This window comes from Rhineura floridana, chromosome 11 (assembly GCF_030035675.1).
Source record: "Rhineura floridana isolate rRhiFlo1 chromosome 11, rRhiFlo1.hap2, whole genome shotgun sequence".
NCBI classification, from domain to species: Eukaryota; Metazoa; Chordata; class Lepidosauria; order Squamata; family Rhineuridae; genus Rhineura; species Rhineura floridana.
The window spans coordinates 49,709,988-49,735,893 of NC_084490.1; the positions used below are offsets into that span (position 1 = coordinate 49,709,988).

Sequence of the window (25,906 nt, forward strand, 5' to 3'; positions counted from 1 at the left end):
GTTGGGCAATGCCTTTCTTTTTTTAAGCCATCAGGCGGTAGAAACATTGCTTGACTTAGGTCTGCTGTGAGATGTGGAACCTGTTGCCCTCCAGATGTTGTTGGACTCCAACTCCCAGCATCCTTGACGGTTGGCCATGCTGTCAGTAGCTGATGGGAGCTGGCGTGCTTCCAGACTGTCACAATTTTAAGGTGGGATTTAATCTTTTATACCCACAATTCAATTTGTGCAATTTACATTTAGTCAGAGTTCTTGAGCATCAAAGCCAGCCCCCCCCCCCAAAAAAAAACACTGGACCTTTGCAATAAGGAAAGTGATAGGGAAATGAACTGGAAAGTGTGGGATAGCATTTGCTTGATGCAACATCATATAACCTTCCTGCAAGCAAATCAGAAGGAATGTTCAATAAAAAGCTGATGTTTAACCTCCCCACGGACTTTCTGCATGCAAATCAGGATGAATGCTCAAGAAGCAGGTTATCTGGAAACAACCTTGGAATCCAACAACATCTGGAGTCCCATAGATTCCCCACCCTCAGTTTAAAGGAACAGCAAAGTTGGGCAAGAGAAGTGAAGATACCTAATCTGCCCAGATGGCGCTTTTTGGTCCCCCACCCCTGAAGACAAACCAGGACACCTCACCACTGGCCGGGTGTCCTCCCGGACAGGTAGGTTCCCGTTGTTCCTCATCTTGACACCACTGTTTATCCGCTCACGGGCTCTTGCTTGCTGCTTCTGGAGGCATTTTCTGTCATGGCTGCTGCAGGGGCTGAAGTTGTTGGTGGGTGGGAGGTCAACCTCCTCTGGATCTAAAGAGGAACAAAGCCACAAGGGCATGACAAAAGGGTCCACAAAAAGGGCTTGCTTTATGGGCCAAGGACTGCAAGGAGCAGTCTTAACACATTTTGAAGGACACGCGCATCCCAATATTCCACCACAGCCATGGTTGCTTTATATAGGGAATGGCAGCGTGAGGGCTTCCTGCATTTCCCACATTCAGGGGAATTCAGCCTTGCTGCTAGCTACTCCCCATTCCCCGTGTGAGGAAGCCAGGCACACTGACCACACAACTCATGCTGATCCTCATCAGATGCACAGAAGGGCTGGTCCTGCATGTTCGAACCAAGGGGGTGTACTTAAGCAGGCTCTGGCAGTCCCTTTGGTTGGGCCTGTCTGGAAGCGCACTGAGCACATGTGGCAGGGAGGAGCGTACGTTGAGACAACCATGTGAAGAAACTTACTTTTTGCTTCTCTGTAGCTCAGATTCTGTCCAAGCCAGAGACTGCACTACTGACTGCTGTAAAGTAGATGAAGGCTGCCACCTTTTCCTGGCCTGGCTCCTACACTGTCAAGACCCAAATGGAAAACATGCTGTGAATTGTGCATCCGCCACCAAAACTGGCAATCAATTGTCGAGTTTCCCCCTTGTCTCCCTACAGCAGGGGTCAGGAACTGTCTTCCTCCATAGGAACATAGGAAGCTGCCTTATACTGAGTGAGACCATTGGCCCATCTCGCTCAGTATTGTCCACGCTGACTGGCAGTGGCTCTGCAGGGTTTCAGACAGGAAGTCTCTCCCAGTCCTATCTGGAGATGCCAGGGAACGAACCTAGGGCCTTCTGCATGCAAAGTAGACTCTCTACCCCTGAGCTATGGCCCTTTCCAAATGTGGTTGGATTCCAGCGCCCTTCATCCCTGACCTTTGGCCATGCTGTCTGGGAAGACTGAAAGGAGTTGGAGTCCAACATCATCTGGAGGGCCACAGATTGCTCACCCCAATCCTTACAATGTCCTCGGTACTAATACTACCCATATTGTGTGTCATTTCCCACCACCAGCAGCTTGTGACATGCAAAAGAATAATTAGACCTTATAGAGAGAGGGAGGAGGAAGCTAGAGCTTTAGTTGCTGATCGTGAGAGCAAACTTAACATTTTGTATTGCATATTGTGTAGGTGTAAGAGTAGCCTGATATACAGGCTTAGCCAGGGAAGATTTTCATGGCATGGAAATCGGTGCAGCTGCCACTAATTTCAAGGGGGGCTTTTGCAGGCGACTTTCCTGATGGGTTCTGTCCCATTGGGCAGATCTGTGCATATCCCATTCTGCTAGCCTTAGCAGCTCAATTTGCTGGGTTACACAATCCAGGGGGTTGTTCTGTCCCTTTAAAACAAATAACAAAGGGGGGCAGGCAGCAAGGCTGGGCTGGCAACCAAGAGGTCTTCTGTATCTTTAAAAGTTGTGCAGGTGGAAGAGAGAATTCTGCCTTGTGGTATTTCCCATTACAAGGTTGCAAGAACACCTGCACTTGGCTGACTTTCTCTTCTCCTAAAGATACAGGTTCAGTCTCAGGCCATGAACCGGCAACCCTAGCCCCTCAGAACTCTCCCAGGCCACATCCTTCACTTAACCTGCTTTGTGAGGGGGTCTCCTAACAATTCTCAGCACCCTTACAGTCCCCAGGAATCTTTGAGGGAAGCCATGACTGTTAAATTGACACGAGTCCTTTCAATGGATGGTGTGGATGTGACCTTCCTTGCCTGGGTGGATAGAGAGTGGAGGGGTATGTGTGTAGAAACTAGACTACTGTACAAAGGCACTGAGAGCCTGTGTGGCAAAGTGGTAGGAATATTGGACTGGGCCCTGGGAGACCAGGATTCAAATCCCCATTCAGCCATAAAGCTTGCTGGGTGACCTTGGGCCAGTCACTGCCTGTCTGCGTAACCTATCTCACAGGGTTGTTGTGAGGATAAAATGGAGAGCAGGGACTCCAGATGTGCTGTATAGCGGGGAAGAGATGGCAGAGAAGAGGACTGAGACTCTGGAGGCAAATGGAATTAAGCTGCTGCTGCAGTGTCTCCTCCCTGTCTTTCTAATAAGTTGTTACAGGGCAAATGTCCAGATTGTGAATTGCCAGTACTAACAATAGCATGCTATGGTAGGGGCTAATCTCTGAGCAATAATTTTGTTGCTCTGTAAAAGCCCTACCTTGAGGATGCACTTCCATGAAAAGTCTCGTTACCAAGCAAAAGGACAATTTGCTTCTAATTAATTACTGCGTATCTATCTCTTGTCTCTCAAACACCCCGCTACTCTTCCCCTTTGCATTGCATATTTTGGGATGGTCACTCCTCAGGAAGGCAGCATAAAAAGATAAGGCGGGGAGGGGAGGTAATTCTTAATCTCTCAGAAGAAAGATAGCTCAGGTTCAAGGCCTCCTGGAACTCACAGCCTACTGTGACTTAGAAACCTTGCCTGGTTAGGCCATCGTTGCGTATGTGGGTGGGGTGCAGCAAAGCAAATGCACTCTGCCCTTTATTATTACTACATGTTCCTAGTACTGCAAACAGGTTCCAAAGCTAATCCCTGCCAAGGTTTGCTCAAAAGCAAGCCATCCTCAAGTGGTAAGGCAAGGCATTCTGTACATGCTCAGAGGCTATTCTTTCACATATTCCATCACTGGCAATCAAAAGAAGAGCTAGAGCTATGTCCTGGCCCAAACTAAGCCTTCAAGGGGATGTGTGGCCAGCAAACTGGGCCACAAAAGGTATTTTTTGCCAACACTGCTCTGAGTTGGCCCACACACAGGCCTTTCGTGGCTTGCCTTAAGCTCCCTCCCCTCCATCCTTTTTCTCTTCTAAAGCCTGCCCAGTTGGCTTCCTCTGAGTTTCCAAAGTATGGCTGTTCTCTCTTTAATTCCCCCTTTCCAAATGGGAAGCATCCAAGTTTCCATTCATTTATGTGCAACTTTGGATCAATTTCTTGTAAGCTAACAAACACTGGAAATGCTGCTTCCTTGCCTGTACAGCAAGAAGATAGGGTTTTTTTCTGTATGTAAGATCTTCTCTGCCATTCCCCTCCAAACTACTTAAGAGGCAAACTTCACAAGATGCTGAAGAAATAGCATAGATTTTATTTTGAGAAAAGCACCCCCATTACACCTAACACATTTTGAGTAACAACTATTTGTCAGATGCATTAATTTCCTTAGGAGGAGTTCCTTTGTTTTTTGGGAGAGCACTCACATTGGCCATGTTAATGTATCATGCTAAGCCATGATTCAGCATGACATGCACAAGCAGGAACGAGTCAGAGCACGGAGCCAAAGAACCCTTAGATCTCCTTCAGAGGACCTTCTTTGGGTGCCTTCTCTGATTTTATCTTACACTTTATGCTCTTAAAATGTTGTAAGTCACTTAGAGATTATTTATGTAGCAAGCAACTACTACTACTACTAATGATGATGATGATGATGTGTTTCCCTGCTGCTGTGCAACTGAGAGGAGGAGTTCATAAGCTTTTTCTTACACTTTTAGTTAACCACAGTTTGCCATGTCATTGGGACCCAGAATGGTGGTTAGCATTAACTATGGTTAATTTCACAAGTCAGCCTCAATTTGAAGTTGGCTTGTTTGAAACTAACCATGGTTAATGTTAACCATAGTTTGTCACTCCAAGCGACATGATGTACCAAAAGCAAAAACTTCTGAACTACTCCTCCATGTCGCACGGGCAGAGGAGAGCAAGGGGGTTGATGTGAACCCAAGGCTTCATATGGCTCATTCCTGCTTGTACACATTGCACGACAGAGTTGTCATGCCCTTCCTTGTTCCCCCTTAATCCATAACCTCCAAAGCCACTCCTATGGGATGCATTCTATGGTCCCAGCCTCCCACTGAGAACAGCTAGAGAGCACCTATACAGGATCGCCAAGTATGACAAGGGTTAAACGCTAGTTATACAAGTTGCAGAATTCAATTTTTCTTGATGAAGAATTTGGACACAGAATTGAAAACAAATTAGGAGAGAGTGCACACTATCATATATTCTTCCTTTTAAAATATATGCTGAGTTTTCAAATTCTGAACACTCTAATATTCAGGAGCTAGATTTTAAGTCACACTAGAAAATATAGTGATTTGTATTTTCTAAATGTACAGGTATATATTTTTTCAGGCATTAGGCAAATGTATCCACTGAACTGCATGTTTTCAGGAGGAACTCGGGGGGGGTGCACAAGTGTGTGAGTGTGCATGTTTAATATGATATGCCACCAGACTCCCATGAAAGCCATCCTTTTCTCTGTATCTTGCTCTCTTCCACTGTGTGGAGCTATTATTTTGCCTCACATTAAACAGGTGTATCTAATTTCAGGATTAAGACCAGGATTAAGGGTATGAGATGCCTAACAGGAATGAAGGGCCTAAGTAATATGTGCCTCATACATTCCCTCTTCTACAAAATAATTAAAGGCAAACTATCCTTCATGTTAAAAAGGTATATGTTGAAAAAATGGTATGGATATAACCTGAGTAGCACCTCTAAGGCCTAGGTCCTAGAGGTGTGATCCAGGTCACATCTACACCATACATTTAAAGCACATAGCTTCCTTCAAAGAATCATGAGAACTGTAGTTTGCTAAGGATGCTGAGAACTGTAAATCTGTGAGGGATAAACTACAGTTCCCAGGATTCTACAGGGGAAGCCATGACTGTTATAGTATACATGGCAAATTATATAAATGGTGAATGGGAGATCTCTCTTTTCCAATTGGGAGAAACATCTGCTAACCAGCAGCGGACAGCAATGTGTCTCAGTCACGGTCTGCCTTTTTTGGACCACCCAGACTCATGTCCTGAGTGAAATGACTGAGGAAGTGCCATTGGGTAGGCAAAAGCAGCACCTGAGGAGCCAGTGAGCTGGAAATGAGCTGCTGGTTCTCATTTTCCACACAGAGGGAGATGTGCCAAGTGAAAAACAGCACCTTGCAGGCCCAACCTGAGCTGGAGAAGGGATGGAAAGGGCCAGATAAATGTGGGAAGGGGCACTGCAGTGCTTAATGGGCCTAAAAGTCAGCCATCCGTACTCTAAGAGTAAGGAAGCACATTCTTCTAGTCCTTACCAAATATATGGCACCAGGTTCCAAAACCAGCAATAGCTGCGGATCAACTTTGTATTCTCTCATGTTGCCGTTGCCTGTGCTGCCGCTACCTGCCTGCCGGACCCTCTGCTTCATGTGCACTCCAGCACAGGCTTCCCTGCTACAGTTGTACCCAAGCCCATCCCACACCCAAGAGCAGCCAAACTTGCTGGAATTAGGCTGCCCTTGGAGAAAGAAAGGGGACTGACACCATGGAGACTGGGTGCTGATTTGAAGGTTCCTGCATGTACAATATCTGCTTCCTCTCTTCCAGCCCATAGTTAGACCAACATTGATTGTTATATATCCTAAGAAAAGAGATCGGATAGATCGCAGCTCAGCTCAGCTTCTTCTTAGGAATGCATCTGTCTACCACCTGTAGGAAGGGTTACAAAAAAAAGGAAAGGATTTCCCTGCAACAGCAACATACCTAGGATTGTCGGCAGATAATCATGATAATCCCTGGTAATTCAGGACAGAGAGTAGGAGTCTGTGTAGCATTTATGATGCTATAAATAATTGGGGTGGTAGTAGTAGCAGCAGCAGCAGCAGCAGCTAAAATTCAGCATCTTGAGAATCAGCTTTCATTGAAAAATAAGCTTCTAGTCTATATGACTACAGTGAAAAGCATTTACTGAAATCATTGGAAGTAGTATGAGGGAGCGAGACTTTCAGTGAATTCTGATAAATTAACACTCAACTGGACTGCACAGCTTTTTGGTGTTGGCTCCTATACTAGCAGTACACCTACTAACAATCTCCAGACCATTCCCTTCCTCCATTTCCCCTTAGTGTACAGAATCTTGGAAAGCCTGGCTCTTGGAAACAAAACAAATGCTACAAAGTAAGAAAACAAACGCCATGCACAGGATTTATTCAGCAAAATCTAAGCATCTTTGGTGTAGAATTTTACTTTCATTGGTACAAAAATTTAGGGTCTGAAAACTCTCGTTAGGTGATCTCAAGAAAGATGCAGAGCTTCCTAAGGTGCTTTGACTGCACAACAATGACGTGTGTGTTGATAATGCCTCAGGCTAAGATCAGATGCAAACATGATCAATTTACGCAGAATCTATCTATCTTTGCTTTCTTTTGGTTCTTGGTGGGTCTTGGTACTTTCTTTCACCATCAGTAAATCACAGATGGGAAGGATAGATTACCAACTCACCTTCTCAAACTTTATGCCATTTTTGCAAGCTGTTTTGCACTCTTGCCAAAGCAGAAGGAAGTTCTGGGCAGCTTTTACAGCATAGGATTCCACTGGAGAAGAGAGCATAATGCAGTCTATGTACCAAAAAGGAGCTGCAGAAACAAGCACTCAGGCAGACATTACTAGACATCCCAACAATCATGTCTGTCCAGCAAACTATCAAATTATCAGTTTCTCCAAATTATGTGGCTGTTTTGTTTTGTTTAGCTGTCCTTCACTCACACACACACCACACTCCAAGCCTCTCTTATGTGACTCCCTTCTAATGCTTGTGAGGGGGCGCATGGCAAGCAGGCAACAGACTGGGGGGAGGGGAGCAGCCAAAGCCCCTTTTTTTCTTTGCTTTTGTTAGAAAGGTGGATTGCTTTTACAGTCAAACAATTTATTTTTAAAAACCAAGATTTAAAAAAAAAAGGAATATACAACTTGGAAAGCCAGTTATTTAAAACAAGGGGGAAATATGGATAAGTGAGCTTTAATATCTCACACCAAAAACCCCAATTAATAGCAATACAGTTTAATAAACAATACACTCACTCTCAAACTGAAATGAAATGTCATCCAGAAAGAAAAACAATCCAGTTTGGTCCAGTGAGGGATGAGGGACGTTAATAATAAGCTTGCATTGAAGTGAGGAGATTATTGGAAATGGAAATGGACTGCCTTCAAGTCGATCCTGACTTATGGTGACCCTATGAATAGGGTTTTCATGGTAAACGGTATTCAGAGGTGGTTTACCATTGCCTCCCTCTGAGGCGAGTCCTCCCCAGCTGGCCAGGGCCTGCTCAGCTTGCCACAGCTGCACAAGCCAGCCCCTTCCTTGTCTGCAACTGCCTGCTGGGGGGCAAGTGGGCTCCTTGGGACTATGCAGCTTGCCCATGGCTGCACAGGTGGCAGGGCACATAACCCCTGAGCCACTTACTGTGGGGGTGATCTTTAGCTAGCCCTTCACTCCCAGGAGACACCAGCGGGGATTTGAACTCACAGACTCTGGACTCTCAGCCAGGCTCTCCTCCCCACTGTGCTATACCAGCTGTAGGAGATTGTTATAAATAAAGAAATAAATTTGAATCTGTCAGGAGTACATGTATATTGCCTTCCTGGGCTGCCAAAATAGTGGGAAATGCAACCCACAGTTCATTAAAAGGAATCTGATTTTTCCTTGTCCCCTCATTCCTCAAACTTGGCAAGTTAACCTGCATAATTATTATATCCCATAATCCATCCACTGATTCAGAGTGGAAGAAGTAACTACTTCCCTTACAACCTAAAGCTGCCTGGACAGCCAACAAATGACTGAAAAATAAGAGCTTCATGTGGAAGCGGTGAGCTCTCAGATGGCAACAAATGAAACAGAATGATGTTAGGATATTTTTCTACTGAGGTTTGTGGAATAAAATTGTGTGTTTGTAAAATCTGTGACCAATAATTTTTTTTAGTGGGAGCTCTTACCCAAAACAGTGAATAGTCTCCAACTGCCCAATTTTTCAAAAAATGAGGACTATAATGAGGGTGAATTAGATAAAGCCTGAAAAATGTTGTATACCAGCAACTAATAATATTAGTTGCTTCTCCAGATTGTCGCTATTTTACGGGTGGCATTCAAGTGCATACTGGCAAATTTAAGTTGCGCAATTAAAGTGCATTTAGAACTCTTGCACAACAAACCCACTTCTTAAAAAAATATGCCCAGACTTCTTGCAGGAAAGAAAGTGATAGGAAAATGCACAGAATAGTGTGGGATAACAATTGTTTGCTGTGACATTGTATAACCTCCCCTTAAACAAATCAGAAAGAATACTCAGTACAGACTTAGGTTCAAATCCCCACTAAGCCATGAAGCTCACTGAGTGACCTTTGGCCATTCAGTGTCTCTCAGCTTAATCTTTTTCAAAAAAAACATATTTTTAAAGATGTTTTGTTTTAATGCTTTTAAGGATGTTTTGTTGTAATGTATCTTAAAGTCTGTTTTTATGATGTTTTAGAGTGTTTTTAGTGCTTTTGTTTGCCACCCTGGGCTCCAACTGGGAGGAAGGATGGGATATAAATCTAATAAATATATAAATAAATAACAATCTCACAGGATTGTTGTGAGGATATAATGGGGAGCAGAGAACCATGTATGCCACCTTGAACTCTTTGGAGGAAAAGTTGCATATGAATGTAAAAAGAAATAAGGAATTTGTCTATCAACTACACATTTGTATGTTGAGTTGTTTTTTTAAAAGATGTGCAATTTTTATATGTTGTAAATAAGTTGTTTTTGTTTCCACTGATGTGACTCTCTCTGTGACCAGAGGGTAAAGGGTGGGATATAAATCCCAATAAATTAATATCTCCCTACAAATCCAGTATAAGGTTCTGAACCAGAGTATCTCCATAGTAGCATTTATTTTGGAATATCCATTTGTTTCCTCATTTATGTGTGTTTGTAAAATCTGTAACGCTTATCCTCTTGTGTTTTCCATGTGCTTCAAGCAATGTTTCCCAAACTGCAGAAAGTCTGACACACACAGAAAAAGTAGAACAGAATGGAAGTCCTCTCTTGGTGGGTACAGAGAGCCCTAGTGCTACTCTTCTATCTTTTTGAAGAGGTGGGATTTTGACATGTACAGTGACATTTTGGGAGGCCAAGTTCTATCACCATTCCTCTTCACTTGGGTGCACCTTCACTTCCCTCCACACTAGGGGTGGGAAACTTTTCAAACCAACGGCTGCATCCCTTTCTGGGCAACTTTCCGAGGGCTGCATGCCAATGATGGCCAGAGGCAAAAGAGAGCAGAGCAATGAAGGTGAATTTTCCCATTATACAATAGGCTATCTTTTATTCACAGTCACACACCCCTCTCTGTTATCCATCCAGACAAGTATGGTCAGAGTTCGAGGACACGTTCCAGCCAGGCATAAACACTCCAGGAGGGTGCAAATCAGGGCCAGTGAGGGGCACGGCCTGGGGAAAGGGGTTGTGGCTAGGGAGGGTCCCAAGGGCCAGAGAGAGAGGCCTGGAGGGCCAGATTCAGCCCTTGGTCCTGACGTTCCCCATCCCTGACCATTTTAGCATCATAGGGAGAGTGTATTTTTAATTTAATTGGCATAGAGGCACCTATGTTAAAAATAGTAATAATAATAATCTGTGCTATTTCAGCTAAGGAACAAAAAGCAGCCAAAGAGTACAGATTCCCAGAAGAAGCTGAAGAGTTAACATTGCAGGCTAGAGTCCTTCATAAACATTATTGTTGGCTTGGTGCCCCCCTTCCTCCCTGCTTTCAGCGGGTGAGTCCATATGTGTTTGTGGTGGTCGTGTGCTCCCTGCCTGGTCTCCTCCTGCCTGCTGTCCCAGCACTGTGGCTGCCCTCTCCGCTCTCCTGACAAGCACTATTTTAGCACCCTGCATTGTTTTTAAAAGCTAACTTTTAATTGGCGTTACAATATAATGACATTGCACAAATTTAAAAATAAAATGAAAAACACTAAATAAAGGCCATGGCAAGCATTTAAGGTGGAGGGGGAAAAGGAAACAACATCCTAAAACAACTTGAGGAATTCATCAATTACACTTAAAAGCACCGGTTTTGGACGCTTCAGGAGAAGTGGGGAAAGAGGAAACATCTTGTTAAAGCTGATTTAGGCTAACCAGCCAGCAGGATCAAGATATGCTGCTGCCCGAGGCTAAGGACAGGATGGCGCCCCACAAACACACACTCCAAATTCCATGTAGAGAAGCCAACTGGAGGGGCAGTTGAATCTTACTTCAAAACTGCCAACAGGACAACATCCCTCCCTAAACCTGAGACTAGCAGGCTAGCTTAGAGGCACACATGCAGCTCTGTCCTGCATCATGTCGCCACTACTCCCCATTCCCCAACATTCATTGCCTGAGGTGGCTGTCTCACTCTGCCTAATGGTGGCTCTTCCAGCCAGCCCCTTAAATTTCCTAGCATAAGACTAACCTGGTGCCCTTCAGATGTTATTGGACTCCAACTCCCATCAGCCCAGTCAATGGTCCTGTCACGGACTCTAGGCTGGCAAATGGCTAATCAAAACTGGTGGTTTGGGGAATGGATTTAATTCAGTGATGCATACTGAAGGTCCCAGGTTCAATCCTCAGCATCTCAAACTAACATGGGTTGCGGGGCAAGTAGCAGGGTTGGGGAAGAGCCCTATGTGAAAGCCACAGGCAGCCAGAGCAGACAACACTGAGCTAGATGGACAAATGGTCAAAGTCAGTGTAAGGCAGCTACACTCTGTAATGGAAGGGCCAATAGTTCAATTGCAAGGTGCATACCTTGCATCCAGAAGGTCCCAAGTTCAAGCATCTCAATTTTTTTTTTAAAAAACCCTCTCAGATAGCACAGCTGAGAAAGATCTCTCTCCAAGACCTTGGTCAGCCACTTCCTGGCAGAGCAGACTATACTGGACTAGATAGGTTAATGCTCTGACCAAATATGTCAGCTTCACAGGTTCATTTTTCTCTGGATTCTGGGGGTAGGTTCAGGCACCACCAGCCTTGCACAGCCAGCTTCCTGATTATGTCACTGCTCCCCTCCTCTGCTTTCAGCAAGGGTAAATTTGGCCAAAGGATATTTTATCAACAAGCCTCGTTGGCACAGGCACCTTTCCAGCTGGCTGCAGGCCAACGATCTCAGCAACTACCCGGAAAAGCTTGGTAACCATTACAAAAGCCATCACCCACTTTCACCCCCACACTGCCCCACTTCTATTTATGCGCCTCTTAAACCAGAGCAAGCAAGAGGCACAGTGCCAGGGAAACAGCTGCTTGGAGTTTAAAGGAGGCTGCAGCCTCCCTTCAAGACCCTGAAGCAGAGCCCTGTTGAGTGGAGATTAGTATGTGCTGCTTGCTAGCTGTTCCGGGATAGAAAAGGGTTAAGTCCCTGCAGTGCCACAGACTCCTTATGTTGATTTGGGCAATTCAGCTCAGTCTGTTGCTTCTTTTCCTCTGTTGTAAAAAAAATGAGGGTTGGTTTAATTCAGTGGTTCAGAAACTGTTCTAAGGAACCATGAGGTCTAATCATGGTATCAGGAATGATGGTAGAGAACCTTTCCTAAAAGGACAACTTGCTTACAATCTAAGAGTGTTCCCGCAAGAGCAAGTTGAGAGCATTCAGGGATACACTGCTAGTCCTCATGGTCATTTTAGAGGCTGGTGATGTGTACCAAACATAAGGACATAAGAAGAGCCTGCTGGATCAGGCCAGTGGCTCATCAAGTCCAGCATTCTGTTCTCACAGTGGCCAACCAGATGCCTACGGGAAGCCTGCAAGCAAAACCTGATCAGGGCAGCACTTTCCCCCCCACGGTTTCCAGCAACTGGCTTTCAGACGCATACTGCCTCTGACAGTAGAGGTAGAAGAAAGGTCTCTATTTGAAGGTGTTTTCTCTTTGGACAGCTGTTTAAAAGTAAAGGACCCTAAGAAAGGAGAGCGGGGTTCTTGAAGTCGCCCATCAACAGTTGGCACCTGGACAACATACAAGTCACCTGGTCACAATTTTCCCCACTATGGTGAGATGTATTAGTAGTTAGTGGTATTTGCAAGTTTGCATTCATACAAATGAATTAGTACATGCAAATGTTATAGACATCGGTGTCCTCTTTCAACCTCATTTTTTGGTGACATGTTTCCTCCTCTAGTGGTGATGTGTACATGGCAAACCTGTGAGCCAATAATGTAACCCAATAGGCTTGAGAGAGGCCTGCCTGAACTGAACATATGCTTGCCCTCTCCAAAATAGCCTGTATCCTGTGGTCATCCTTTTTTAGTGGTTTAGTGTGACCTGTTGCATGACTCTTCAGAATCAATGTGGAAAAGGTTTCCCGAAGGTAGAACATTTGAAAACCATTGGCTTGATCATTCATGCTGAACTATTAAGTAATGCCATGTAACTGGAAGGTGGCCAAAGTTAACAGCAGTCTGTTTGCTTTTTAAGCGTTTGCGGGTATTTCAAGAAATAACAGACCTGCCTGTCCACAGTAAATTTGTGGAAAGCATTACAAATAAGGCTAGAATTGTTAAACAAACAGAAGAAAAGGCCATAAAAGCTGAGAAGAGAACCTCCATATACAGAAGCAGTATAGTTCTGATTACCAGGTGCTGAGAATAAACAACAGGAGCAATGGTATAGTGGAAAGGGACCCCAGAGGAGTGAAGCTCTAGAACTCTTTTCAGAGGAGGAGCGATTGCATTATTATCTGCCAGAGCATCAGAGTCCTTGATGAGCCCTCCTTATGTTGACAAGTGAATGAGGTGATAATGAGGCTTTCAATTTAATTGTGACAGATTAGAATAGAGGAAGTGAGAAAATGAGGAAAATAATCAGCAACGACTGGCAACTGATGTATCCTTAGTCTAATTCAGCAGGATCTTCTTATTAAGTCATACGCTCCAAAATAACAGCCACAGAACCACGCAGTGCTGTTTGCCTTTGTTGCAGGTGAATGCAGCCATGGTAGTAGGCTTATTGCCGCTTGTGGTGCATGACTTTACTCTCCCTATACCAGCTATATTTCCTGAGAGGCAAAGAGGATCTCTTCACTTTCAGTTGCTTGGTCTTGTGATTGCTGGTGATGGTCAGATTGTCTGGCCAGCGAGGGGCTCCAGTCTTGCATCACAGTCTGAACAGGTACCAGTAATGGAGCCCAATCCTTAACTCTGCCAAGTTGCAAACTGTAGCTTGTTAAAACAACATGAAAGGGGAGTGGGGTGAGAGGAAAGTAGTAGTATAAAAGTGAACTTTAGGCACAGAGAATCTTGGCAACTGCTTTCTGGGTTAAATGGGATTCCAACAGTGGGATAACCAGATGTTGGCAGCCAGGAAGGTGAGTGTCAAGAGAGCACATCTGCTTAGTTTGACATTTCTTGAAAAGGAAAGCAAATCCTGGATACTATGAATTCAGGGCATTTAAAGCTCCTTATTTTGTTAGAGCAAACATGATTTCTTCCCAATACGTGTGTGTGTTCTCCTTCACCCTTCTTGTTGAACTTATTTGCAGCTGCAAGGTCAAGATGTCATGCCGTTAAGCACACACTCCCACGCCTGCCGCAGTCTGTATCGAATTATCGATCTCTACAAACGGAAAAGAGCTCCATGGTGCTTTTGCTTTGAGGATGAGCAGCACTGGCAGACTGAAACAAAACTGTCAGCCAGAACCCCAGGCCTCTTGCCAACTCTTTTGAATGAAACTGAACAGGATCTCCTCTGTGGAAGCCTAGGAACATTATGAGACATGTTTTTAGCATGTCAGGTTGAGGTAGGCTAGCTCCATAGAGGGAAGGCCTGAAATATTGCTCCTATAAACCATTAGAAGAAACGTACAGCTGATGGCCCTTGATCCACAAGATCAGCCACACAGGGCCTTCTCTCAGTCCCGCCAACTAAAACAGCTAGGTTGGTGGGGACGAGAGAGAGGGCATTCTCAGTGGCGGCCCCCACTCTCTGGAACTCCCTCCCGTATGATCTTCGGCATGCCCCTTCCCTGAATGTATTCCGCCAGGCCTTGAAGACCTGGCTTTTCAGACAGGCCTTTGGGACTTCCGGGGAGGGTTAATATCTATGACAAATTGTCTATTACTCTGAACTGTCATTGTTTATAGTTTTATCGTTGTATTGTATTATTATGATGTATTTTATTGTAACAGAGATGTACGTCGCCTAGAGTGGCCATTGGCCAGATAGGCGACACATAAATTAAATTATTATTATTATTATTATTATCTGAAGAAAGGGGCAGCCCATTTAATCATGAAGATTTCTGCATGAAGCAAATGAGAAATGAGAAGAAAATAAGGTAAAAAGCTATAGCAAGAACTAGCTTATCAACACACCCAGGATATTGATAGTTCCCCAGGCAACTGAGCATTGATTGTATATTGTATTTCCCCCCTCCCCTCTTATCACCAAATAGCCTTTCTGTGTTCTTCCAAAGTTTCTGACTTTGGGAAAGACAGATGGTTCCACACATGAAGTTGCCTTCTACTAAGGGCCCATCTGCATTATACATTTAAAGGGTTCTGAGAGTTGTTAGGAACTCACAGAGCTACAGTTTTCAGAGTTCCTTGGGAAGAGGAATGGATTGTTAAGCCAGTCGGGGAACTGTCGCTCTGTGAGAGGAATAGGGTTCTCCTAACAATTGTCAGCATCTTTAACAAACTAGTTCCCAGAATTATTTGGGAGGAAGCCATGATGAGACCTTGGCAATTGATAGCAATGATGTTCTGGGGGGACACTGCAAAGAACCTGTGGGCATGAGCAGCACAGACTGTTCAATAAACTCCCCCTGGGAAGCATCCCTAGCCTTTCTTGAAGCGTTAAGCTTTTTTTAGTATTCTCAGTGGGGAAGTGGTTGTTGCTAGAGAGAGAGATGCAAGGAGAAACTGAAATGGAGGCCATGTATACTCTAATTGAGGTACACTGAAAGAGGTACCCCCCCCTTCTCTGCAGGATTAAAGTCTGAAACCAGTAGCTGGTTCATGTCTTTTACTGTTTTCTTTCTCTGCCTCCCCGCTTCTGTTCATTGCTTTCAATTTAATTTATAACTTTTTTCTAGGAAAAGACTCTTCAAAAGAAAGGCTGCCCTCCAGAATATTAGCCAAGAGGCTTGTCAAGGCCTACACTGCAAAGTCAAATAATTTAACATCTGAAACTCAAACGTTTGCGCACTATTTTGAGGCATTTTGATTGGTTCTAATAATGCTGCTTCCCAAATGTGGATTTTGGAGGTTTTTTTAAAAATGGACCAATACGACTGCCTTTCCTTTTTATGTCCTTCTGCTTAAAGACACATGGGAACTGTACTTCTATGAGGTGGGTTAGAGATTGTTAGTAACTCCTGCTGCATGTGCATACCGGGACTTAGAGAACTACATTTACCAGGTTCCTTTGGGGAAAGCCAGAGCAGTTGAAACAGACCAGTTTAAATTCATGTGTTATATGCTCCAATGCCTTTGGTGACTTTTGACATATTGGCAGATATAAAGTTAGCCTCAGTAGCTCTTTGCTGACCTTCTACACTACAAGACTTGCTAGGCCACAGAACTAGTAGGTAGTTCTAAAAAAGTGGTCACATACTTCATGGAATTGCAGAATGAGCTTCATGGGATGTCCCCATCACCCCTCACCACCTGGTCTGACCAAACTACATAATATTGCTCAAAAATGATTGCATTTCTAGTGCCCATGATGGAAACTGTTTGGGACAGGGGAACTGGTTTTTCCCCTTCTACAACATATAAATTGCTCACTCTCAGTCTCTGTCTCTCAAAGTGTTGAATATAAATGGGAGCAAATAAAAACGTTTTGAATAAAGCCAGATGCAAACAGAACCTTTTTTAAATAAGGTCACTAGAATGTGAAAAAAAAGGAGGAGGAATTGGCCCCTGGGAAAGGACATTTGATCACAGATGCAGATTTGGAAGAAAAAGCTGGCCTTAATTTCCTACTCCCCACCATGAGATAGGTCCGATTCCCAATTTGTCAGTATTCCTCACGTGGCAAAAATTAGCAGTTCCACCGACTAGACTGAAGAGCAGAAATAACTATTTCCTGTCTTGATGTCACAGAACCAATCTACACAAGTGGGATGTAGGCATGATCTTTACCGGGCCCAATTCAAGGTGTTGGTGCTGACCTTCAAAGCCCTATACGGTTTCGGCCCAGTTTATCTGAAGGAGCGCCTCCAGCATCACCAATTATGCCGCCTGACGAGATCAGCCACACAAGACCTTCTCTCGGTCCCACCAGTTAAGACAGCGAGGCTGGTACGGACCAGAGAGAGGGCATTTTTGATTGTGGCCCCTACCCTCTGGAATTCCCTTCCTTTTGATCTTCGCCATGCCCCTTCCCTGATAGGTTTCCGCCGGGCCTTGAAGACCTGGCTGTTCAGGCAGGCCTATGGGATCTCTGGGGTAGGTTGCTTTTAATATTGGTATATTAATTACTGTTTTGGTTTTCATTGGTTTTTATTGTATTTTACTATGTAAATGTACGTTGCCTAGAGTGACCATTAATTCGGCCAGATAGGCAACTCATAAATAAAATTTTATTTATTATTTATTATAAAAGAACTAGAGTCCCGAGTTATTTTATTCTCTCCCCCTTTATTTTAACCCTCTTAGATCAAAACTATAACATCTGGAAATGTCTTCTGGATAAAGAGTCATCCGATTTGGAGTACAATGTCATCAATATGCTGATGACACTGAACTCTATCTCTCTCTACCACCTTATTGCAAGGAGGGAGTGCTCATCCTAAACCGGTGCAGGGAGGCTGTGCAGGGCTGGATGAGGGCTAACAAACTGAAACTTTATCCAGACAAGACGGAAGTGTTGCTGGTCAAGGGGAAAACTGCCAGGGATAGGGTTCCAACCTATTCTGGATGGGGTTGCACTCCCCTTGAAGGAGCAGGTCCGCAGTCGGGAGTCCACCTGGATCTTGCCCTGCTGCTTGAATATCAGGTGGCTGTGGTAGCCAGGAGTGCGTTTGGCCAGCTCAATCTGGTCTACCAGCTGCATCTGTTCCTGGACGCAGTTGACTTGGTCACCGTGTCACATCCATTGGTGACATCGAGGCTTGATTACTGTAACGCACTCTATGTGGGGCTGCCTTTGAAAATGGTTCGGAAATTACAGTTGGTTCAAAATTCAGCAGCCAGAATGTTAACTGGAGCACGGCACAGGGAGCATATCACCCCTGTGCTTTATCGACTCCACTGGCTCTCTCTTTGTTTCTGGGCCCAATTCGAAGTGCTGGTTCTGACCTTTAAAGCCCTAAACGGCCTTGGACCAATGTACCTGAGGGACCGCTTATGCCCATATGTACCTGCCCAGGATTTAAGATCAGCTGCCTCTGGTCTCCTCTACATGCCTGGAATGAAAGATGTTAGACTGATGGGCACATGGGAGAGAGCCTATGGCTCCCAAGCTTTGGAATACCCTACCCCAAGAAGTCGGCTCTGCTCCCTCCCTGATGGTCTTCTGGAGACTTCTGAAAACTACCTTGTTCCAGACAGCCTTTGGGAGGGACTGAGGGTAGAGCCTGACACTGACTTTATGCTTTTTATGTTAATTTTACCTCTGTAGTCCCTTCATTACCACTCCCTATATACGCGTGTGTGTGTGTATTGCATTTTATGTATTTTAATTGCATTTTATGTATTTTAATTTATTTTAATGTTTTTGTGATCTTTATTTGTACAAATTTTATTATGTACATGTTCAATTTTATTGTAAGCCATCCTGAGTGTTCTATTATAGGGTAAGAGGGTGGGATAGAAATCTGTTAAATAAATAAAGATACAGAGGGAAGCTTCTTTTTTTAAAAAAGAAGAAACCAAAACACTCCTTGTTTATCAGGGCCTTTTACATATATATTAGTTATGTGAAGCTGCCTGACACCAAGTGAAACCACGTCTCTCAAGCCCAGTACTGTGCATTCTGACTGTCAGCAACTCATATTTTTAATTGCTGTAACTTATTTAATTTGCTTTTCCGTTTTGCCTGAACAGAGTTGCAATCTTCCTCCACCGCCACACACTGCTCTTCTGCCTTTAAAAACTAGAAAGCAGAAATTCACCAAATGAAACTTCTTCCAACATGCAGATGTGATGAGAGGGAAAGCTTCAACAGCTAATTGTTTCTCATGACCGTTACAGGCACCAACGGAAGCCCTGGTCAGGAAAAAAAAAAAAAAGCTGGCAATGCTATGAATGAGGGCTCTGTGCTATTTGAAAATCTGCATACTTCTTTACCAACAAAGATAGGTCCCCTTGAAGATACTGCCTTTAGCACAGATTTTCATGCTGGGACAGACCACAGGTTCAAAAAGATTCTGATTTCTAATAAATGTCAGTGTGTGGTTCCCAAGACACAAGATGCTATTTATACTCTGCTAATTTATCTCCAAAATGTGCTACTCTAGAGATGGCGAATCTTTCTACAATAGGGCTCATGTACTTTTAATGGTGGTATGTAGGGGGAAGGGCGGAAATGGCAGAAGCAACTTTTCAAACTGACACATGTCAAACTCACACCTCTTGAAATTCCCTCATGTGTGCAACTATTAAAAGTGCAAGATCCCCACTGGAGAACCATCCCTGTCACAGGTGTATTGCAGGTACAGATGGCTTCATATGCTTGGTTGCACTGCACATTCCAAAAGGTGCACCCCTGGCCCTCCTACAATCTCACAGAAGATGCTAGAATGCAAGCACCAGCAGAGAACCTGATTGTCACACTCCGGCTTCTTCTGCAACATTGCAAGTCATTCTGGGGTCCATCTCAGACTACATTTACGGCTACATTTATACCCCCATCTCACTCCAAATCATCTCCCTAAGCAACGGCTGCTTGAGTTGCTCGCACATTCAGACCACGCTGCTAGTCAATTGTCCATATGGCTTTTATGGTTACGTGCCACTGGTAGCCCAGCAATTCTAGTTATTGTAATTCTTTCTTTCTTTTTAAGCCTTTTATGGAAGCAGCCACCTCAGTGTCTCATAGCAATTCTTGCCCTAAATTGATTGCATGCCCTGTGGGAAATGGACCTCCTTTCATTTGCTTTAGCTGGGAAGTCCACAGTTCAAATTTTACCACAGCTCTGAACTGACTGGGTGGCTTTTTAAGCAAGTTCTCAACCTTTTTCTACACAAAACAACACACAGGGTGATAATATTGGCTTGCCTTGTCATAAGGACTTTCCTCTATGAAATGATATGGGACCTTAGAGAAAGAGTTACATAAATACCAAGACTGCTATCTTACATAAAATTATTCTGGAGTAAAGGCAGAAGCAGATGTCCTACCTCTGAGTATCATCAGTTTCTTTACTCTATTTATCCCCCCATAGCTCCTCCCCATTCACTACCCCCTCCCCCAAAAAAGAGTGGTGAACAGAGTCTGGGAATTAAGGTTGGCCATTTACACATTGCCAGAAAAAAGGAAATGCATCACCAAAAAAAAAGGACAAAAGAGGGCACAGATCTACATACAATGTGCATATGCTAATTTCTGGGAGGATGGGAGGAATGTAAATTTAATAAATAAAGAAACATATAGAGAGAGATGCAAATTGATAAATAATCACTATAATTTAAATACAATGCATCTCACCATAGTGTGGAAGGTAGTAACAGGTGACCTGTGAGCCTGTTCAGTCTGCTGTCCAGGTGCTAACTCTTGATCGACAATTTCAAGGTCCCTGCAGGTTTCCCTTTTGAGGATTCTTTTTCCTTAATCTTGTTGTTTTTAAATTTTAATGTTTAATGTATTGTTGTTATTCTGTACGTTGCCCAGAGTGGCTGGTGAACCAGCCAGATGGGCGACTAATAAATTCAATAATAATAATAATAATAATAATAATAATAATAATAATAATAATAATAATAATAATAATCTGGACTTGGACCAGACAGCCCTTCAAACAGAGGACTGCCCTCGGTAAAGTAGGGCACATGGCCACTAGGAGAGGAAGAAATGGGTGTGGAGTGGCTGGTGAGAAAAGGATCAAGTGCCTGCCACTAGCTCTCTATCAGTAATTGTGTCCTCTCAGCACCATTTGGACTTTGAACACACTTTGGAGGTAGAACTTCAAGTTCCACCAGGAGCCTTCTGTCTTATGCAGATTAAACATTTATGAGATCTGTTAGTATTACGTTCTGTAAATGTTATTGTTTAAAAATACCAAGAGTTAGCATTATGAATAAAACAGTGAATTTTCATCCTATTTCCTCTCCATGACAGTCATAATTTTATACTCCTTTGTTCTGTTTCTGCTCTGTCTTTCTTGGCTAGAAACAAATCCAACCTCCTTAATTTACCTGTTTTAATCTCTTATTCCCTGAGATGCACAAGATGTATGGTCTAAACTACACCAAGCTCTGCATTGGCTATTTATCGATCTCTGTCATGTCACTACTCAAGATAGCCTAAAAGTCATACCTTCTGACATGGAAACGTCCCTGAAAGTTAGCTGTGGGGAGGGAGGGAGGGAAATGCACATACTTAAAACCACCCATTTAAAAAGATTATTGTGTTCTTCATTCCTGGTCTGAATACTGAAACATTTTTTTTCAAATCAGGTTTGAGAGCGAAAGCCCTGACTAAAATTAAGGGGTGCTGTTAAGAAATTATAATGTTTATCTCCACAGATACGATTGAGAATGAAGGTTGAGACCACAATTTTATGAAGCTGTGGACTGATTTTATTTCGTGTAATGACAATTAAAAGCCACTTTTGGAATGTGCAATGCTTGCAAATGGAGAAGGGGTGGGGGGCCAGGAGAGGGCATGTTCCCAGCCACATCAACCTCTTTCCTGAGGGCAGCTGATATTATTGTCTGTTGCAAACAACAACAACAACAACGTTATTACAAAAACAATCACTTGATGCATCTTGGCCTAGACAGATTTGGCTAATGTTCACTGGGAAATAACAAGAAAGGCCTTAGCCTTCGACTATAAAAGTGGAGGGGGAGAAGAGGGAAAGTCAATCCAGAACAAATCAGCAGCTGTTTCATCAAAGCCAGCAAGGGAGACCGTGCCTGACTGAGGGGAAAAGGGCAAAGGGAAATTAAAACAGATCGAGAAGGAGATGTGGAGGGGAAGACAGAAAGGGGGGGAGAAGAGAAGGTACAGTATTTGTGAAAAACCACAGAGTCAAACTGGTAATGCAGGAATCAATGATGGAAAAGACAAATTTCAGTGCCTTCTACTAAAGTAAAGCTGGAGAATCTATGGTCCTCTAGATGCTGCTGGACTACAGCTCCCATCATCCCTGATCATTGGCCATACTGGTTGGGGGCCGAAGCTGGAAGCCGGAGTCCATCATCTGGGTGGCCAGGTTCCCCACCCCCACACTAAAGTAACTTAATGGTTAGTATCCAGCATCAGACGGGGGGCAGTGTGCTACAGGCTCTCTGCTGCCTGGCAAGCATCAGGTGAAATGAATTGAGCACCATAGCCTGTTTTTTTAACCTGGCAACCATAAGAAGAGAGGGAAGAGGGCAACATAGCTTCTCTGTTGCCTGGCAACCATATTTTTCAAATATTTATTTATTAAATTTATATCCCACACCTTGCTCCAGAGGAGCCCACATGGGAGTAGCTGCTCTGTGCCCCTTCCTTCAGCATTTCCAAATGTCACCCTCCTTCTTCATCAGCATCACTATTCATTTGGAGGCACATTTTGATTTTGATTGGGTTACCTTTATTTGTTGCCAAAGAGAAAGAATCACACAAAGGACCTTTCCTTTTACATCAGACTTTGGTCAGCAGCAAGCAGAGGAAACTCTCTTTCCAAAACACTGGTCTTCTCTATTCCTAGAAAAACAGGACGCTTGCCAACTTGCGGCTTTAAAACACCTTTGCTCCCCCCTTCCAAGCTTCCCTATCTCCACCTCCTTCCTCCCCAGCACCACCACTGCCAAGGGCATCGATTAGCCTTTGTCACCCTGTAAAGGACAGAGCCAAAAATAACAATTTCAGAAGATTCTGTTCCTGGTACAGAGGCGACAGGAGGCAAAAATGTTTACTCTCTTGGTTACACATTAACCCTCTCATCCAGTGGTGTCTGCTAGGTAGAAAATGCAAGTAAGAAGTCAGCAGTTCTGTCCAAGAGGATCTCATTCACCCATGTAGCACTGAGACATGCCATTCTAGATCAGCATTTTGTCTTGCGTGTCCAGCCAGATGTCTCAGGGAAGTTCGCTGCAGGCCATGGCTGTGACTTCATCTCTTGTTGTTAGACTCTAGCATCTGATGAGCAGAGTTATGCTATCTCTCTGGTACATGTTTCTGGCTCTTTTAGTTAGGAGCCTCAAATAGATCTCTCACACACACTTCACTTTTAAAAAAGAAAAGAAAAGAAAATTCATGCTAGTTGCCAACCCTGCTGAGATGATTTACCTGATACATCAGCAACATGAAGTCCCCTGGGCTAAATCCAGGAATGACGTTTGCCCTCTGTTGCCAGCTCAAGAGGCATGCATTTGGAATGGCAACTCCTCCAATGGGGCTTGTCAACAGGCCACCTAGGAGGATGCAGGGAGAAAGGGGTTGGACTCTTGGTCTGCAACCTCCATTCCTTATTCAAAGCAGCACTTCAGCAAAACTTGTTCCTAACCAGGAACTGAAATAGATTAAATGTGTGTTTCACGACTCAGCACCTCCCTGTGTTCATCCTCATCTCCAGCCTGCTTCACAGCAGTGTCATCAGCAAGTAATCCACATCCAACTATACCCATGCCCCTGGCCAGCACTCATTCATAGGAGGCACTCGTCCCTCCTGCAAACCAGTGGGCACTGCTATTAATACACATAAGAACATAAGAAGAGCCTGCTGGATCAGGCCAGTGGCCCATCTAGTCCAGCATCCTGTTCTCACAGTGGCCAACCAGGTGCCTGGGGGAAGCCCGCAAGCAGGACCCGAGTGCAAGAACACTCTCCCCTCCTGAGGCTTCCGGCAACTGGTTTTCAGAAGCATGCTGCCTCTGACTAGGGTGGCAGAGCACAGCCATCATGGCTAGTAGCCATTGATAGCCCTGTCCTCCATGAATTTGTTTAATCTTCTTTTAAAGCCATCCAAGCTGGTGGCCATTACTGCATCTTGTGGGAGCAAATGCCATAGTTTAACTATGCGCTGAGTAAAGAAGTACTTCCTTTTGTCTGTCCTGAATCTTCCAACATTCAGCTTCTTTGAATGTCCATGAGTTCTAGTATTATGAGAGAGGGAGAAGAACTTTTCTCTATCCACTTTCTCAATGCCATGCATAATTTTATACACTTCTAACATGTCTCCTCTGACCCGCCTTTTCTCTAAACTAAAACGACCCAAATGCTGCAACCTTTCCTCGTAAGGGAGTCGCTCCATCCCCTTGATCATTCTGGTTGCCCTCTTCTGAACCTTTTCCAACTCTATAATATCCTTTTTGAGATGAGGCGACCAGAACTGTACACAGTATTCCAAATGCGGCCGCACCATAGATTTATACAACGGCATTATGATATCGGCTGTTTTATTTTCAATACCTTTCCTAATTATCGCTAGCATGGAATTTGCCTTTTTCACAGCTGCCGCACACTGGGTCGACATTTTCATCGTGCTGTCCACTACAACCCCGAGGTCTCTCTCCTGGTCGGTCACCGCCAGTTCAGACCCCATGAGCGTATATGTGAAATTAAGATTTTTTGCTCCAATATGCATAATTTTACACTTGTTTATATTGAATTGCATTTGCCATTTTTCTGCCCATTCACTCAGTTTGGAGAGGTCTTTTTGGAGCTCTTCGCAATCCCTTTTTGTTTTAACAACCCTGAACAATTTAGTGTCATCAGCAAACTTGGCCACTTCACTGCTCACTCCTAATTCTAGGTCATTAATGAACAAGTTGAAAAGTACAGGTCCCAATACCGATCCTTGAGGGACTCCACTTTCTACAGCCCTCCATTGGGAGAACTGTCCGTTGATTCCTACTCTCTGCTTTCTGCTTCTTAACCAATTTCTTATCCACAAGAGGACCTCTCCTCTTATTCCATGACTGCTAAGCTTCCTCAGAAGCCTTTGGTGAGGTACCTTGTCAAACGCTTTTTGAAAGTCTAAGTACACTATGTCCACTGGATCACCTCTATCTATATGCTTGTTGACACTCTCAAAGAATTCTAATAGGTTACTGAGACAGGACTTTCCCTTGCAGAAGCCATGCTGGCTCTGCTTCAGCAAGTCTTGTTCTTCTATGTGCTTAGTTAATCTAGCTTTAATCATACTTTCTACCAGTTTTCCAGGGACAGAAGTTAAGCTAACTGGCCTGTAATTTCCGGGATCCCCTCTGGATCCCTTTTTGAAGATTGGCGTTACATTTGCCACTTTCTAGTCCTCAGGCACGGAGGAGGACCCAAGGGACAAGTTACATATTTTAGTTAGCAGATCAGCAATTTCACATTTGAGTTCTTTGAGAACTCTCGGGTGGATACCATCCGGGCCCGGTGATTTGTCAGTTTTTATATTGTTCATTAAGCTTAGAACTTCCTCTCTCATTACCACTATTTGTCTCAGTTCCTCAGAATCCCTTCCTGCAAATGTTAGTTCAGGTTCAGGGATCTGCCCTATATCTTCCACTGTGAAGACAGATGCAAAGAATTCATTTAGCTTCTCTGCAATCTCCTTATCATTCTTTAGGACACCTTTGACTCCCTTATCATCCAAGGGTCCAATTGTCTCCCTAGATGGTCTCCTGCTTTGAATGTATTTATAGAATTTTTTGTTGTTGGTTTTTATGTTCTTAGCAATGTGCTCCTCAAATTCTTTTTTAGCATCCCTTATTGTCTTCTTGCATTTCTTTTGCCAGAGTTTGTGTTCTTTTTTATTTTCTTCATTCGGACAAGACTTCCATTTTCTGAAGGAAGACTTTTTGCCTCTAAGAGCTTCCTTGACTTTGCTCGTTAACCATGCTGGCATCTTCTTGGCCCTGGCGGTACCTTTTCTGATCTGCGGTATGCACTCCAGTTGAGCTTCTAATATAGTGTTTTTAAACAACTTCCAAGCATTTTCGAGTGATGTGACCCTCTGGACTTTGTTTTTCAGCTTTCTTTTTACCAATCCCCTCATTTTTGTGAAGTTTCCTCTTTTGAAGTCAAATGTGACCGTGTTGGATTTTCTTGGCAATTGGCCATTTACATGTATGTTTAATTTAATAGCACTGTGGTCACTGCTCCCAATCGGTTCAACAACACTTACATCTTGCACCAGGTCCCGGTCCCCACTGAGGATTAAG

The 25,906-nt window shown here is 43.9% G+C and overlaps 1 protein-coding gene across 1 annotated transcript in view; it reads right to left on the reverse strand.

Moving 5' to 3' along the window:
• IGFBP4 (insulin like growth factor binding protein 4) overlaps positions 1-25,906 on the reverse strand; it is a 53,702-nt gene that overhangs the window by 10,694 nt on the left and 17,102 nt on the right. The window contains exon 2 of the mRNA XM_061588288.1: positions 642-808. Coding sequence (XP_061444272.1) covers positions 642-808 — 167 coding nt within the window. The remainder of the gene's footprint in view (positions 1-641; positions 809-25,906) is intronic.